This window comes from Mirounga angustirostris, unplaced genomic scaffold (genome assembly GCF_029215605.1).
Source record: "Mirounga angustirostris isolate CCGP_5_RB_7025 unplaced genomic scaffold, mMirAng1.0.hap1 SCAF_9, whole genome shotgun sequence".
Taxonomy (NCBI): domain Eukaryota; kingdom Metazoa; phylum Chordata; class Mammalia; order Carnivora; family Phocidae; genus Mirounga; species Mirounga angustirostris.
In genome coordinates, this window is record NW_026991717.1 from 61,117,574 (window position 1) to 61,135,586 (window position 18,013).

An 18,013-nucleotide genomic window follows, 5' to 3' on the forward strand; every position below is an offset into this window, starting at 1 on the left:
GGGGAGCAGATCAGATAAAAACAAGGTCATTCCAAACAGAGAGCATGAGCAAAGGCCTTGAGATACAGGATCTGGAGCAACAGAGCAGCTGAATGTGTCGGGGTCCAACGGGAGAGGGTGAAGATGAGATGGACAGGTAGGCAGGGGCCTGTATGGGAGGGCCTGTAGCTCAGCTAAGGAGTTTGGACTTATCCTGAAGGCATGTGGGGAGGGGAGAACAGTGTCATCGAAGATACTTCAACAGGGATGTGACATGTCCCATTCCTCTAGCAGCAGGGCAGGGACTGGGCTGCGGAATGAAATTCTTGCCAGTCCTTTCTTCTAAACTGAGGGTCCTCAGGGCAGTCACAGGACTTACCACAGAACTATCAGGAGAGGAAAGGAGCCTTGGACATTGCATCTCAGGTTAGAAAGAAAAACATGGCACTAGGTCCCAGAGTAACTTGATTAAGCTAATGAATAGCACTGAGCCTCAGTTTCAATGATCTCCTCAGTGTGTGTGTGTGTGTGTGTGTGTGTGTGTAGGGGGGCGTTCTCTCCTTGGATGGGGTTAGCTCCCCTTGTCTTGTGATCCCATAGTATTTGAATGTTCTCTCTTGACAGCCTTCCCTTCAGGATTCTAGACTCCAGGACAGCAGGAATTTTTCTTTTTCTTTCTTTTTTAAAAGATTTATTTATTTATTTGGGGCGGGGAGTGAGCAGGGGGAGGGGCAGAGGGAGAGTGAGAATCTCAAGCAGACTCCCTGCTGAGCGCAGAGCCCCCCGACCACGACAATGTGGGGCTCCATCCCAGGACCCTGAGATCATGACCTGAGCCGAAATCAAGATCTGGATGCTTAACCGACTGAGCCACCCAGGTGCCCCAATTTTTGTCTTTCTTGTTCACTGTTGTCTCCTCAGTCAATTGCCCACTTTCTGGCTCTAGCAGATGCCCAATAAATTCCTTGAATTAAGAATAAGAGTCGTATGCGAGGTCTGATCAGAGAGGGGAGTAGGGGGATAGGATTTTCGGTCTGATAGATCACTATAAATGAAACCTGGAGGCTGGAAGAGTTACCTAAAGAGAAGGGGTTTTAATCCGGGCTGTCATGCCCTCTCTGGATGTACTTCTTCTGTGTGCCCTTCTCGTTTGTGGGGTGAGGTATGTGGACAAAAATGATTGCTAGGATTTCTTCTCATCCTAACATTTAATGCTAGAAAAAGTGGTCTTTGCTGGCTACTCTCCTCTTTCCAGGGCTTCTGTGTTGCAGAAAGTCATGGCTACTGACAAACTAAGGAACAACATCATGATTTTAGCCCGAGAAATGGAAGGACTCTTACAAAGACTTGTTCTGGGAAAGGGATGCTTACTTTTATAGGATGAATTAAACTGAGTTCCCATTACTTTTATACAAAGCAAGATGTTTTTCAGAAAAAGAGAGCAAGAGAGTGAGAATGGGCCTGGCCTCCGCTGAGGACAGAGCCCACGGGGCTGCCAGGATCCTTCCCCCTCCTGCCCATGTGCACTGTGGAGCTGCGGGGAGGTGCTGATGGGGAGGACTTCTCGGAGGGAAAAAAAACCCCAAGCCTGCGAGCTACTCACCGGAGGTCTCTTCCAGATGAACTGGATGGGGAACTTCTGGCTGTAAAAGAGAGAGGTCTCATCTGGTGGGAACTCGGGATCCAGATAAAGAACCTTCTTTTCTAGACATTTCTTACGAAGCTGCTCAAATGTCTTCTCTTTCACTCCAATAATGGGGAAATTGCGGCTGATGATGGCCGAATAGATGCCACTTGGGTTTGCGCCCCCGGCCTCGGTGGTCTTGCCTTGGCCCAGCTGGGGAATCGGCCCGGGGGACCTGGGCTCCGCCCCCGTCCGTGGGGCCACAGATGCGCTAATGACAGTTGGCATGGCAGGCAAATTTGAAAGGAAAAGGTTTTTTAAGGAAAACAAGATCCAGCTACCTGCAAGGGAAGGAAGCAATGGCCAAGGGGAAGTTGGAGTGATTCTGTCATCTGAGAGAAAAACGTCCACATCCACACCCGGAGCTAAAGCCCATCAGAAGGTCATCCAGCTTCTGTCCATCCTAAAAGCCGAGCCGTGATCCCTAAGTCGGAGGTTTTCCTGAGGCAGAAGCACTAGAGGGTTTCGGCGGCGGTGTTTACCTGGGGTCGCATGCCAGAGGGAGAGGCGGAGGGGAGAGGGAGGCTTGTGTTTCACTGGCCTGGAGAAGCTTGAGCCAGGAAAACTAAAAATAGACATGAAGGAAGATTATGAGTATGAGAGCCCGGGAGGCTAGCGTGCAGCCAGACGGCGTGGTGGAGCGAGAAGGACCCGGCTAGGGACGTTCCCGCGTTGTCGTTGAGTGCTGGTGTTATCAGGAGACGAAAGGGGAATATTTGAGGAGATTGGACGCTGAAAATTAGCCAAGAACTGCTGATGCGTTATTGAGTCGGCACGTAGGCAGATCGTCCCCCCATCGGCCACCACGTGAATGCAGAACAATATTGAGAAAAAAGGTAGCCAGAGTGAATGTGAGATCCTGAATTCTAGGAGGATATTCTAGACATCGTTGAGAACATAATCTTTACGTTCTAAAACCCTAGGTTATCAGAACATTATTCAGTTGGGTTTGGCATCTCTTCTAGAATGTTATGGTGTCAGCATCCGTGGAGCTGTCTGGGTGGAAAATGCCACTCTGCAGAGTCCCCAGTTGAGAAAAATGCCTGTCTCTTTCTTGCCCACTTGACCTAGATACCTCTTGTCTCTCCTCACCCCCCAAATAAATACTGGACCAAATGTGCTACAAAGAGGGCCCCTGAGTAGACTATGCAGGCACGTCACATTAGGCAGCTGAGTCAGAAGGTGGAATTGGTCACTGAATCGCGTTGCCTCTTGAGTCCCGGGGGGATGTCATTCCAAAAGAGTGGGTTTCAGGGCTCTCAGATAAGAACACAAGTGGCTCTGGGGAAGGGAACTGTGCGCCTGGTGTCGTCCGCCTTGTGTTGTACCCATGGTGGCTACTACCCGGGCCGTCAGGAGATGGCTACATTCCACGTGTGGCTCAGTGGGGGCTTGTCCTAGACTGTGGCCCTGCCGGCTCCCACGTGACCAGTCTCACCAGCCCAAGGCTAGAGGCTATGAGAGAAGGTGGAAAGTGACAGCTGAAAACAGGGAGGACTACCAGGCTCATGGTCGCTGGGGCTGCAGCTTTGAGGAGCCCTGTGTCTGGAGCTGCTGCTTGTAGGGACCCTCAGCCTGTCCTCCGGTCCCCTAAGGAAATGCCCAAGGACCTTTACTACTACTCTTAGAGAGGCAGGATAGGGGAGGGCAGCCTGAAGGCTGACCGCCTGGGTTCAAAGTCTGGGCTCGTTGCTTGCTGGCTGTGCCTATATAACTTGAGGTGAGTTATTTCTTCCTTTTTTCCTATGTCTCAGTTTTCTCACCTATAGAGTGGGTATGTGGATAGTCATTCTGTTATTGAGTTATCATAAAAATTAAACAATTTATGTAAACTACTTAAAATAATGCCAGGATTGTCTTAAGCACTCAATAAATGTTGTTGTTAGAGGTGACCTAAATTTAACATTATTTTGGGGTTAGATCAGGTTGCATTAGAGTCACTCATTGGTGCAGATCAGCATTCAGTCTCTGAGCATTTACTGAATATTTCCCATGTGTACAACACTGGGATATGTGTAATCTGCTCAGGATCACATGGTCACAGTGTCTCTAATCAGAGCATGCCTATCTGCCTACACTAGAAGAGCCTCTAAAAAGACTGACTTCCACTCTCAAACTCAACAATGACATGGAAAGCAGAGTGGGAGAAGTTTCCTTTCTCCACCCTCAAACGTTTGAGTCCCAGCCCACTGTTCCATACCATCTTGAAATTTCACGGCACCCACCCACATTTTATTGTTTCTGCTCATTGAGCTTTCTGTTTGCCCTACAAGACAGTAAGCTCTGTGAAGCTGGGCCCTGGGTCCCCATTCCACTGTCAGGGTTAAGCGCATTGAAAGCTTTTAATAAATATGTATTGTCTATCTGTTGAATGAAATCTCCCTATGTGAGGAGAAATTTCTTACCCTTCTTATTGCTTTGCTAATGCAATCAAAGCATCTTGGCTTATTTGTCCCGGGGGGAGGAGCTGTCTCTGGGCCACACACCCTCTGACCTTGCTTTCCTTGGCTGTCTCACCAAGTAACTTGTAACTAACATGAGCATGTGATAAAATGAGCCTATTGTCGTAGTAGGATGGGAATATCAAACACATGGAGTGCAAGGTGCTATTCATTTTGCTTTAACGACTGTTGTGGATAAAACCCCCTCTCAGATTAGCAGGTCTAAAAAACAAGGTTTATTCAGCTTGTTAGTAGCTGTAGAAACTCCTGCTTTCTGGGAGAAATCCAATCTGGGCCCAAGGACAAAGGGCAGGGAATGAGCATGTGAAGAGCTGCACATTTCAATTCCCAGAAGTCTCTTCAAGGATAAAGAACTAGTTTTTATAACATATTTCAGCCAACATCATGCAATATCTGTGATTGGAATGGTTCCTCCGGCACCAACACAGCCAACTAATGGCTTTGTATCACTGTCTCTTCCAACAATAAATATTTCTTTGATTTAACTCTATTGGAAGCAATGCATTTGCTTATAACACCCATCATTCATTAAGTGCCTGCTGTGAGTTAGCCACTGCACATAGCTTTCAAAACTTTTAATTTTAAAGTAATTTTAGATTTACAAAAGAGTTGCAAGATGGTAAGAGTTTCCGTATGCCTTTCACCCAGCTTCCCCTAATGTTTACACCTTACATAACCATGGTACAGTGATTCAAACTAAGAAATTAATGCTGGTAAAATACTATTAACTAATCTACAAAAGACATTATTTTGATTTCTTTAGTGTTTCCACTAATGGTTTTGTTTTTTCCTCTTCTGTTACAGGCTCCGATTCGGGCTCCTGCACTGCATTTAACTGTTATGTCTCCCCAGGATCTTCCCATCTCTGATGGTTCCACAGTCTTTGTCTCATGACTTGGGACTGGTGAAGAGTACTTGGCAGGCATGCTATACAATATTCCTCAACTTGAGTTTGATGTTTTTCATTTGATTAGACAGGTTATGGATTTGGGGAAAGAATATCACAGTGGTCATATGCCCTTCTCATTTGGGGGTACATGATATACCTGTGTTTTATCACAGGTGACAGCAATCTTGATCATCTGGCTAAGGTGGAATCTACCAGGTTTCTGCAAAGTAAAGTTACTATTTTTTCCTTTCCATACACATAGTGTTACAGGATTGCAGGGTTCTTGTCTCACGGAGTCGAAGAATGAATCTCGCGGACACAAAAGGGTGAAGTGAAGTGAAGTGAGTTTATTTAGTGAAGGGGGGAACAGAAAGGAAAGAAAAAAGCTTTCTAGAGTGAGAGGGGTCCTGAATGGGTTGCCACTGTGAGCTTTCCTGGTAGTCTTTTATTGAGAACTGACTAGGGAACTTAAATCTTGATGTCTCTACCACTAAGACAACGGTGTTTACTTTTTCTTTGACGTTTGGTAATTTTCAGTGGTCCAGCTGTAGCTGTTACAGAGATATCTTGTCTCTGACATTTAAGACAAACGAGGTACTCTTGTTAGTCTCATTATATTCCCTTATCTCTGGCTTTGTACGCCTTAGCATTTTCCACATCGAGGATTTCTATGAACCTGAACACGTAGCCCCCTGCGTGAGCCTAGTCATGTAGCCCCCTACCTATCTCTCCCTACCTAGCCCCACCTATCCCTTACTCAATAGGATACATGTTTTTTTTCTTAAGTAGGCGCCACGTCCAGTGTGGAGCCCAACATGGGGGTTGAACTCATGGTCCTGAGATCAAGACCTAAGCTGAGATCAAGAGTCGGACACTTAACCGACTGAGCTACCCAGGTCCCCCCACATAGAATATTTTAAATCTGTATGACCACCTTGCGGGTTTGATTAACCCTATTTTACATGAGGAAACTTGAGATATCTGCTGTAATTTTATAGTGAAGTCGTGGAAAGCTCACAGAATTTTAGAAATTACCTCTTTTCTTCAACAAATGAGGAAACCAAGACCTGGAAAGATTAAATGACATAGCCAAGATCACTCAGCTGCAGAACCAAACTAGACCCCAGGTTTTCGGATTTCCAGGGAGGGACTTGAATGCGTAACTAGGACTCCAGTAATGTGGGCTAGGTGTAAGATCGCTGGATCCTTGCATATAAATAGTGAGGGCTCCCCTTCCCTTAGCTCTGACTGGAGAGGAATTTAATACCACAGCCCTGCTAGAAACAACTGTCAAGAAGCAGCTGTCGAATTCTGGCCGGCCTTTCTGGGGCACTGCAGTCTTTTGCGAGGCTGGTCATAAGACAGGCAGATCTGATATCAGATGCCATCCTTTCTTTCTCCTAGAATGCTCTTTATATGGCTTCCATTGTCTGTGGTTAATATGGTAATCTGTTTCCAGTGGAGTTGCTAGTGGCTTTCTGTGTCCTGGGCCTAGAAGTTATTTTAGTCTAGGGTGCTGCCCCTGGGATTTACGCAAGGCATTCAGGAGGTTTGGTAGGTGGAAATCTTAAAAGCAGAGTGGAAAGGTTGATGTTGTCATAGGAATTCCATTTCCCAGAAGGCTCTTGGGTAGGATGGTCAATTATGGATGAAAAACCATTAAGCTCCAGATATTTATGTGTTTTGACTGTGTTTCTGCTGCCTATGATTATGATACCCCGATACTGAAAGAGGTGTGAAAAAGAGAAAGAACCCTGCCCACAGACCAAACTCCAGAATTGCGATTTTCTCTATGGCTGTGGTGATTGGATTCATGTTTTTTTCTTTAAGGTTTTTATTTATTCATTTGAGAGAGAGAGAGAGTGAGAACACACATGCAGGAGCAAAGGAGAGGCAGAGAGAGAGAAGCAGACTCCCTGCTGAGCAGGGAGTCTGATGCAGGCTGATCCCAGCACCTGGAGATCAGGACCTGAGCCGAAGGCAGACATTTAACAGACTGAGTCACCCAGGCACCCCCAGATTCACTGGTTTTAGTTAACCAGGATATAGGGCCCAGCGCAACTTTAAGACAAACTCTTGGTGACAGACTGTGCTTTCTCCTCTAGGGAGCCTTTAGGAGAATGGCCTGATCTGGGATTGGCCCTGGTCGTGTTGACACATGGGAGTTCACCTATTCTGAAGTGAGCTGTGCCCAGAACATAGTTAGTCCTATAGGTCAGTCTCAAGTACAGTCAGCCTCCTTGGACGGACAATGTCTTGGTACCTAGTCAAACTGGAGCCAAATCTTGGGATCACTTCTATGAGGAACCGACCACCTCAGATTTACCACAGCCAGGATCTTCTGGATAACTCAGATCTGGGAAGAGAAGGATGGTGACCAAGCCGACCTTCCAAACGCATGAAGGACTTTCTCTGGTCCCTATACAGGTCATCTGCCCTAAAATAAATGCCCCCATCAACATGTAAACATGTATTCTATTTTTTTTTTTTAAGATTTTATTTATTTGACAGAGAGACAGTGAGAGAGGGAACAAAAGCAGGGGGAGTGGGAGAGGGAGAAGCGGGCCTCCCACGGAGCAGGGAGCCCGATGCGGGGCTAGATCCCAGGACCCTGGGATCAGGACCTGAGCCGAAGGCAGACGCTTAACCGACTGAACCACCCAGGCACCCCACGTGTATTCTGTTTCTTAGTGTGAGCCCTCCTGAAGGCTCTCTGGTCAGCTGCTGCCGTCAGGTAAGACCTCTGTGGTGAAGGAACAACAAAGTGCTGCCACAGTGTGGGTGTGTAGGGCCAGGGGCTGCTGGCCTGGTGCTCAGAGTACGACTGAACTCAAGGGCTTTGCCGTTTGGTGTGCATTAAATTGAACACAACCCAAGTAAGTTGAAAACAAAGACCTTTTTATTACTTGTTACAAGTAAGGACGGGAAGATAGCTCTCAAAGTACTGTCTTCCTGTGGGGTTAGTACAAGAAGCTTTAACTCTGTATTGGGGGGCAGGAGCAGGGAACTTGTATATACATTAAGAAACTTAGAGATATTCTATGCTTAGGCACTTTGGTTCAACTGAGCATGCCTAGCATGTCAACATGCTAGTGCATACATTGTATGTTCAAAAATGGCAGAAAACTCAGCCCGTGGGAGGAGATCTTAGTATTATAATGAGCTAAAGTTAACTTTAGGACAACTCAGGGGGGCTTCTTTGGCAGGTCCTCAGCTCCAAACCAGCCAAAACTGGCTCACATAAGAGGCCATCTGGTGAACCACCTGGCTGGGGAGTCTCCTTGGCTGGCTGCTGGTTCTGCAAGACAAAGCACATTGCTTCCCAGCTTTTGTTCCTTCCCTCTCCTCCCTTCTGCTGATGGCTTTCAGCCCTCAGATCTGACTAACTCTCCTTTGTGTCCTAGCCAACAAGAGGATGGGATTTGTGTCCCTGAAGTAGAGGACTTGACGTGGTCCAGCGCTTCTCAGGTGAAGAAGAGCTGATCTGAGGAACATTCTGAAGTGGTCTGCAGCATTAAAATCGAGGTATGTTCTTTTATTAACTTGGTTTCATCCTATTTTATATGCCACAGCTTATAAGCTTTTACAATACTAGAAAGCAAACAGTTTAAAGCTGTTAGATATTATAGAGATATGGCTCAACTTTTTTTTTTTAATAGTTTAAAACATAGGAAAGTGGAAAATACAGCATAAAGAGTTCCTATATATCCTTCACCCAGTTTCTTCAATTGTAACATTTAAACTCATTTTGCCTTTTTCTGTTTTGTCTCCTTCTCATACATACATACATTTTCTGAGCCATTTGAGAATATGTTAAAGATATGATGACTCATTACCCTTTAATACCTTAGTATGTATTTCCTAAAAGCAAGGAAATTCTTCTATATAATTATAGTATAACCCTCAAAATTAGGAATATTACCATGTAATCAAAAGATCCCATTCAAATTTTGCCAACTGTCCCAATCATGCCCTTTTAGGCCCAGATTCCAGCCCAGGATCACACACACATTTGTTGTCATGTCTCTTTTGTACCCTCTTCAATCTAGAACATTTCCTCAGACCTGTTTTTCATGGCCTTTACATTTTGAAGAGTATAGGATGTCCCTCGATTTCAGTTTATAACTTTTACATAAGTGAAATCACTCAAACATTTAACAAAAATGTTTCTTCTATGTTGATGTATATATTGTTATTTTAATAATTATATAGTATTCTGCTGTATGAAAGGGCTGTATTTAACCAGCCCCCTGTTAGAGAACACAGCTTATTCCTGGTTTTCCACAGTGTAAATCACACTGCAATTAGTAGCTCTGAGCAATTTATCTGATTTATCTGAAGTGGAATTGCTGGGTTAGAGTATGCAGATTTAAAGTTCCGACACTAATGCCAGATACTCATGCTGAGAGGTTATACTTATTTATAACTCCACCTGTGATGCACGAGAATGACTTGTCCCCACACCAACATCAGCACTGGACATTTTCACTCTTTTTCATCTTGGCCAGTCAGGCAAAAAAAAAAAAAAAAAAAAAATCATTTCTTTGATTATTAATGAGGCTGAGCACCCTTCATGCTTGTCTGTTTTACTTTATTTTACGAATTACCTTTGCCTGTTTTTCTGTTGGGCAGTTTCTGATTTTAAACTAATTTGTCAACTCATTCCTTGGCATTTAAGCCTTAAGTAGAGACACATCATGCATTTGAGAGCTTTGTTTCAATCCCTGTGGAAATTATTCTAATTCTTACATGAAATCCAGTTTCCTGAGTAACATGTCAAGAATTAGCCACAACAAGGTAATCGAACACCTGCAGGTCAACTCACCCCCACACAGCGCTCTGGGCACAGCTGCAGGAACAGGGGGTGGGGGAGGGGGAGAAGCAGTAAAGGGCAGAGAACAGTTAACACCCAGACTATATTTCTCTCCACTCAGTGTCTCTAAGTGAACGTTTCGGTATCATTCTGGGTCAAGGTAGAGCAGTTTCCCACAATTTACTAGTTCTTATTCATTCCTTCCCCCCAAAATACTTCACATGGAAAAATAAATGCAATAGATAGATGTTCATCTAAAGATAGGTCTTAATTATTCAACTTTAAATGCTATTAAAAGCCATCACTTATATTAGGTAAAAGCACCCCATTTTCAGTTTCTTACTGTAGGTTGCTAAGGTAAGTCTGAAGCTGGGAAATACTGCTTCAGCTAATGTCACCTTCCTCCCTTCTCCTGAATTGCACAACTTACAGAAATAGCAAAGAATCTGCAAATGTTTGTATGAGCTGACAAACGGTGCAAAGCCCAAATCTCAACTGATATAATGAAACGTGTCCACGAGGAAATGCACAATGTCTACTCGTCTAGAGGGAAGAGTCCTGTCAGAAAAGTAAATCAGAAACAAATACATTCAATTCTCATTTTTTTTTTAAAGATTTTATTTATTTATTTGACAGAGAGAGAGACAGCGAGAGCAGGAACACAAGCAGGGGGAGTGGGAGAGGGAGAAGCAGGCTTCCCGCGGAGCAGGGAGCCTGATGTGGGGCTCGATCCCAGGACCCTGGGATCATGACCTGAGCCAAAGGGAGATGCTCAACGGCTGAGCCACCCAAGCGCCCCAATTCTCATTTTTTAATCAACCAAATTCATCAGTTAACCACTTGTAGCCAATAGTTGGTGAAAGCCAAGGATAACGCTGCTCTGGCCGACAGAAGACAAATGTAACGTGCTCTTAAGGAACATGCACTCTAGCCAGGGAACAAGACAGACAAGACTGAAACGTTAAGGGACCACCCCTGAGAATGCGAAGTAGAACACACATTGTAAGTGCAGCAACATTTCACAGATGGGCAACATCACTGCTCACGGGTATAGGGGCTCGGGGTCTTTAGGGTAGTTAGAAAGGCTTAGTGGAACAGCGGCATTTGGGTGGGGCCTGAAGGGATGGTAAGGTTTGCATTGGGGGGGAAGGGGGTGGGTACGGCGGCCCAGGGACCACAAGGCACAGAAGTGGCAGTCGGCAAGCTGCTGGGTGAAGGACACGTGAAAATGCGCACTGGTGTAGGAGCGCCGAGGACTCGGGGTCGCCCCACAGATGCTGCGGCCGGCCGTGGGCGGTCCCCGGCGGCTCCTGAGGGACTGGGCTGTTGGAATGTTCTAGCCCATGCCAAGCCATATCGGAGCCTGAGGGAAAAGGAAACCTCAGTAACACCGATCCTGTCTTTATTTAAAATTTTGATATTTTGTTATTATTTTTTGCATTAATTTTGATTTTTAAAAAATACTGCATTAAAATATCATTTATTTTGATGATTGCATTTTTTTTGTATCCCCTTAAATTTTTTGCTCAAGGCAAGTACGCTTACCTCACCCTCCTCCCAGCCCTGTGTTCTATTTCTGAAGATCAGGAGTAGGGAAATGGATATTCATTTTATTATTAATTATAAGCTACAGCTTACTCATGTTACAAATATTCTGTGGCTAGTAAACAGTATTTAATAAAAACAATTAAGATAAATTAGGATTTTAAGAAGATTAATTAGGAACTTTGAAGCCCAAAAAGTATGACAGGGAGAAGAATTCTCTTTTGCTCCCGAGTCAGTCTTTAGGGGTGAGTAACCCTCTGTTGCTGCGGTGTATGCGGTACAAGCAGAAAAGGGTTGTTTTGCCCACGTCTAAGTGGGTGAAAGGTAACTGGGGGGGCCGGGTACCAGAGGCTGCTGTCCACTTGGAGACAGGCCTCGAGTAACTCAGCTGCTGTAGCCGGCCTGACTCTGCTGTGTGGCCTGAGGCAAGCTTCCACAAATGGGCCACACAAGGTGCGCTTGGCCCAAATCTCACATAAACAGACCCATCCAGGGGCGCCTGGTTGGCTCAGTTGGTAGAGCATGCGACTCTTGATCTCAGGTTGTGAGTTCAAGCCCCCGTTGGGGGTAGAGTTTCCTTAAAACAACAAAAACAACAACAACAACCAAACAAACCCATGCAGCTATGCTCAAGGAGAAGCTACTCATTGGGCCACAGCGTTTACCACAGCACCACGGTCCAATAAGCAGTGGAAGATTAATGAACTCTATAAATGTCGCAGGGCTAGTTGCATCTAGGAGAAGAAGTGGTGTTTGACACAAAGAGTATGACTAGTACCTCTAAAAATGTAAAACCTGAAGTCTATTCTCATTAGTAAGCTGCTGATCAATGGATACTTTTTAGCCAGAGAAGTCAATTAGCATGCAGCACAGATCTCAGAAGAGGCCGAGGGCAAGGCTGAAAGGTGCAGGCTGCTTCCCACGCTCACCCCGGGTACACTGCACCATCATCGGACGTGGACCTCCCAGTCAGTGCTGATGTTCAGCGACAGCTTTTCCAGCCGCAGGGTGGACATTTGGGCACAATATGTAAAAGCCACAGGCTCATCTTTACCATCTAAATATCAGGACAATAAGAGGAAAAATTTAATGAATATCTAGGAGAAAAAAATCTTTCCTTTGAATCTAAAATATTTCTGACTCGATCATAAAACCTGATACCCCACCTGGGAGAATCCAATTTAATAGCACTTTTACCCATGGATGTCCATGAACTTTTTAAACATTAAACACTCCATTATTTTGAGTGCAAGATTGGTTGAAAGGAAATTGTAAGGAACAAAGTGATTTATCTAAGAAATTCAGTAGATAAGAAAGGATATAGCTCTTTAAATAACTCCATAAACATGGGTAGGATTCTCTGGGGCTTCAGACATCTACAGTCAAAAATACATTCAGAGAAGCTACAATATTATTTCAAGCCCCAAATAATTTCCCTTAGAAAAATATCAACAGCTTACAGTTCACAGAAAGCCCAGTTGATGAGGAGAAGCAGGATGGCCTTGCTCCCCCTAGATACCAGTATATTTGACCTCCATCAGAAAGTGCAGGGTCCACTTGGCTAAGCGTGCTACATCAGTTTTAGGACTAATCATTTCTTTGCTGCAGATACTTCCATGTTTACACAAACAAATGACCTGTTTTCTCACCAGATGAACGGGTGGTCACAGAAGATGGCTGCTTCTTGAGGCCTAGGACAAAGATCTGCTCCACCACACACTTGCTGGGATAACGACCTCTTTTGTCGGCACAACTGGAATATGGATATTAGGTGGTATTAGGAAAATGAGAGGAATAGGGGTTTGGACTGGTTATTAGGTCAACATCCTAGCCTTGGGAGTTCTCCTCCCATCTTTCCCTATGGAGGCATGAACCATATGGTTATCATGTTTACTAGGATGAAGAGATGGAAACGATGATTCCCTGTGCCGAGGACTGCCTAACCAGTAGACAAACCAGAATCCATTTAACAAGCCATTTGGAGAGAAATCACCTAAGGACACTGAAGTCTCAAATGTGACTTGGACACTGCAATCAGATTTTAAGAAATCGGATACTTAACGAATTGCTGAATGGGCAGATAAATGGGATTAATCAGAACTTAAACTGAATTTTTTATTTTTTAGAGAGTGAAGAACAGGAAGATGGAGACAATAAGGAAGGAAGGTTCACAGGGGGATTGAAAAATACTTCAGAGAAACTCCAGACCAAGATGGCAACATAAGAGGCCCCTGAATTTCCTTCCTCCCACAGATGCACCAAATGTAAAGCTGTGGAGCAATTCCCTCTTAGAGATACAGAAACTAGCTGAGTGACTCTTATACATCAGGTGACTGAGGAAATAGCCACATCAAATCAGGTAGGAAAGGCTGAAACACGCTTACCGTGACCACTACCCCGGGGACAGTGCCATACAATTAGGAGGGGAACTCCCAACTTCTCCCTGAAGAGTGAAAGGTTTGGACCACACTCCTACTGCCCCGGTGTTAAGACCCCCACCTGAGTATGGGACCCCAAATCACCTATCAATAATTACTTTAAGTAACTTGAACTAAATCCTCCAATCAATAGAGACAGAGTTGCTGAATGGTTAAAAAGTCAAGACCCAACTATATGCTGCCTATAAGAGACCCACTTCAGCTTTAAGGACACATACAGACTGAAAGTGAAGGGATGGAAAATGATATTCCATGCAAATGGAGACCAAAAAATAGCAGGGGTAGCTAATATTTATATCAGACAAAACAGACTTTATGCCAGAAACTGTAATAAGAGACAACAAAGATAGTTATATAATGGGTCAATTCACTAAGAGGCTATATAACATTTGTAAGTATTTATGCACCCAGTATTAGAGCACCTAAATATATAAAGCAAATATTAGCAGATCTGAAGGTTGAAATAGATGGCAACACAGTAATAGCAGAGGACTTACATACCCCATTTTCAACAATGAATAGATCATCCAGACAGAAAATCAGTAAGGAAAATGTGAACTTAAACTACATGTTAGACCAGATAAACTTAATAGATATATACAGAACATTCCATTCAACAGCAGAAAAATACATATTGTTCTCAAGCACACATGGAACTTTCTCCAGGACAGACCATACGTTAAACTAAAAACAAGTCTTACCAAATTTAAAAAGACTGAAATTATATTAAGCATCTTTTATGACCATAATGGTAGGTGAGGAGGTATCAATTACAAGAAGAAAACTGGAAAATTCACAAATATATGGAGATTAAATAACATGCCCCTAAATAACCAATGGGTCAAACAAAAAAATAAAAGGTAAATAAAATATCTTAGATTAAAATGGAAACATAATATACCAAAACTTATGGGATGCAGCGAAAGCAATTCTAAGGGGGGAGTTTATAGCAATAAGTGCCTATATTAAGAAAAAGAAAAATCTTAAATAAACAATCTACTTTTACACCTCAAGGAACTATAAAATGAAGAACAAACTAAGCCCAAAGTTAGTAGGAGGAAGGAAATAACAAAGATCAGAGTGAAAATAAATGGAACAGAGGCTAAAAAGATCAATAGGAAAGATCAATGAAACTAAGAGCTAGTTTAAAAAAAAATAAACAGAATAGACAAATCTTTAGCTAGACTCACCAACAAAAAAAGAGAGAGGACTCAAATAAAATCAGAAACGTATCACTGTATGTTTACTATACTAGAATTTAAATAAAATTAGAAATGAAAGAGGAGATGTTATATTTGATACCTCAGAAATACTAAGGATCATAGGAAACTACTATGAACAATTACATGCTAATAATATATTGGATAAAATAGAAGAAATGGATAAATTCCTAGAACATACAACCTACCAATACTGAATCATGAAGAAACAGAAAATCTGAACAGACCAATTACTAGTAAGGATACTGAATCTGTAAATAAAAAACTGCCAACAAAGAAAAGTCCAGGACCAGATGGCTTCACTGTTGAATTCTATCGAACATTTAAAGAATATCAATCCTTTTCAAATTCTTCCAAAAATGGAACACTTCCAAATTCATTTTATGAGGGCAGCGATACTAAAGCTAGCAAGGACAGTATAAGAAAAGAAAATTACAGGCCAATATCCTTGAGGAACACAGATGTAGAATTCTTCAACAAAGGACCACACACCATGATCAAGTGGGATCTATTTCTGGGATACAGAGATGCATCAACATAGGCAAATCAATAAATGTGACACATTACCTTAACAAAAAAGGACAAAAATAATATGATTATTTCAGTAGGTATAGGAAAAGCATTTGACAAAATTCAACATCCTTTCATGATAAAAACTCAAAAAACTGGGTATAGAAAGAATGTACCTCAGGGCACCTGGATGGCTCAGTGGGTAAAGTGTCCAACTCTTGATTTTGGCTCAGGTCATGATCTCGGGGTCGTGAGATGGAGCCCCATATCGGGCTCCATGCTGAGTGTGGAGCCCACTTAAGATTCTCTCTCTCCCTCTCCCTCTGCCCCTTCCCACTCCCATGCTCCTGCTCTCTCTCTCTCAAAAAAAAAAAAAAAAAAAAAAGAAAAGAAAAGAAAAAGAAAGAATGTACCACAACTTAATAAAAGCTGTATGTGACAAGCCCACAGCTAACATACTCAATGGGGAAAAGCTGAATCAAGATCAGAAACAAGAAAAGGATGCACACTTCTCACCATTTTTGTTTAACATAGTACTGGACATCTTAGCCAGAGCAATTAGGCAAGAAAAAGAAATAAAAGGCATCTAAATTGGAAAGGAAGAAATAAAATTGTATTTGCAAATGGAAATAGGGAGAGGCTGGTAAAAGGGTACAAACTTTCTGTTATAAGATGAATAAGGTCTGAGTATCTAATGTATATGATGGTACCACAGTTGACAATACTATATTGTATAACTGAAATTTGCCAACAGAGTAGAACTTAAGTGTTCTCACACACACACAAAAAGTAAGTATGTGAGGTGATGGATGAATTAACTTGATGTGGGAATCCTTTTACAGTATATACATGTAGTGACTCACCATGTTGTACACTTTAAATACGTTAGAATTGTGCTTGTCAATTATTTAGTGAAGCTGAAAAAAACACTCCATAAATGACCATCAATAATTTAAGTAGTACCTTAAAATATTAGCTGTGTTTTTGAGGATCGCATATTTAAGAAAGCACACAGCTTTTTACCTGTTGATCAAAACACCTGACAAGAATGAAAACTTCCTGTGCAAGAATTGCTTCTGGTGGAGGTATTGGAATGAATGGCCGTCGTCGAGATAGAATTCACCCGTGGCAGAATCCTGGAGAGTGAAACATAGAAACATAGAAAGAGAATGTGCTTATATAATAGCTTACTAGGAAAAGCATGTCACCCCCTAAAGGAAGTAAAAAATTTGTGAAGAATTTTATTAAACAAAAACTTAATATTCAAGCTGTACAATGTAGTCATATAAATATATACATTCAATACCCATTAGTGAAATAATATGAATAAGGAAGTCACGTAAGAGGAGCTCAAAGAGTAAGATCTTGAAAAAAATTTAAACTACAAAATATGGTCAGTGGCATAGGTGGCTTCTTTGAAAAAAGTTCACAGAATGAAACTAAAGCTAAAAAAATTTAGTATATAATGGATGAGATTAGCTATCTTTAGAAGCCCTCCACTTATAGGATAGCATCTGGCTCCTATTTCCTTTCAGTAGGAGGACGCCTCTGGCATGTCAAACAAAGTCACAGCACGCCAATGGCCGTTTACTGTTCATTGACAATGCTTGATGTGCTATGGATCTTGAGTCTCTTGTATTTATTCTATGGTCTGAGGCTCGTAATTTGGCCCAATAAGAATGTCCTAAGTGAAACAGATAGGAAAGCAAGCTTAATTATTTTATATTTGCATAAGAGTATGAATTTGTGTTCAGTCCTGTAGAAGAGGAAGAGTTTGTGTTGGTACTATAGGTGGGCAAATGGACAGGAAAGGAGTCTGCTATAGGTTTCATTTGGCTCAAAAGGTTTTCTAAAGGGGTGCCTGGGTGGCTCAGATGGTTAAGCATCTGCCTTCGGCTCAGGTCAGGATCCCAGGATCCTGGGATCGAGTCCCGCATCAGGCTCTCTGCTCAGTGGGGAGCCTGCTTCTCCCTCTCCCTTTGCCTCTCTCCCTGCTCATGCTCTCTCTCTCTCTGTATCTCTGTGTCTCAAATGAATAAATAAAATCTTTAAAAAAAAAAATCTTCTAAAAAGGACAAATTCTGGATCCTTCTGAGCTTTACCCCAGATCTTAGTTGTTTGAGCCATCTGATGAGAACAGAGTCATTGTGTGGGTCTGGTGTTCCTGAAATGTTGCATAGATATAGGCACCTTTTTATAGGAGACAGAGTTTTAGGGCTAATCCATGTGGCAGGCTGACTAGGCCCAATGGTCAATTAGTCCAGTGGTAATCAATGCCAAGCTGCAGAGCACCAAGGGTCACAGTGCCCCGGAGGAAATTTTTATCATTTCTAGTTCTTAGAGTTCTCTTCAGAACAATTCCAGAAAAGCCAGGTAAGCTGGACTATGATTCAGAAATGATTCAAAACTTTGATTTCTAGAAAAACATCAGAAGCACCCATCCCATCACTGGGGCTTATCATTTTTACATAGT

General features: G+C 42.9%; 2 protein-coding genes and 1 long non-coding RNA gene across 17 annotated transcripts in view; 1 reads left to right on the forward strand and 2 right to left on the reverse strand.

Annotated features, from left to right (window-relative positions):
- The window catches only part of CAPN3 (calpain 3), a 49,751-nt gene extending 47,594 nt beyond the window's left edge, over positions 1-2,157 (reverse strand). The window contains exon 1 of the mRNA XM_045900284.3: positions 1,583-2,157. Within this exon, the coding sequence (XP_045756240.1) occupies positions 1,583-1,891 (309 nt within the window). The 5' untranslated portion in view covers positions 1,892-2,157. The remainder of the gene's footprint in view (positions 1-1,582) is intronic.
- LOC123861306 (uncharacterized) lies at positions 30-14,970 on the forward strand. Of its 7 annotated transcripts, none has more exons than XR_006795007.3 (4): positions 30-136; positions 4,930-8,539; positions 13,025-13,143; positions 13,270-14,970. It is a non-coding gene; the product is annotated as an uncharacterized LOC123861306 (long non-coding RNA). The 7 variants fall into 7 exon arrangements; XR_010405043.1 differs by having other exon boundaries at positions 4,930-7,748; positions 8,419-8,539; positions 13,025-14,970; XR_010405042.1 differs by having other exon boundaries at positions 4,930-5,355; positions 7,120-8,539; positions 13,025-14,970.
- GANC (glucosidase alpha, neutral C) overlaps positions 10,215-18,013 on the reverse strand; it is a 72,244-nt gene continuing 64,445 nt past the window's right edge. For 3 of the 9 annotated variants that reach the window (XM_064570594.1, XM_064570593.1, XM_045900275.3), the window contains exons 23-25: positions 16,564-16,676; positions 13,022-13,125; positions 10,225-12,429 (exon numbers count right to left, since the gene is read on the reverse strand). In XM_064570594.1, the coding sequence (XP_064426664.1) occupies positions 12,320-12,429; positions 13,022-13,125; positions 16,564-16,676 (327 nt within the window). In that variant the 3' untranslated portion in view covers positions 10,225-12,319. Of the gene's footprint in view, positions 12,430-13,021; positions 13,126-16,563; positions 16,677-18,013 lie in introns of all 9 variants that reach the window. The other 6 variants (XM_064570595.1, XM_054513578.2, XM_045900276.3 and 3 more) reach the window with 5 other exon arrangements.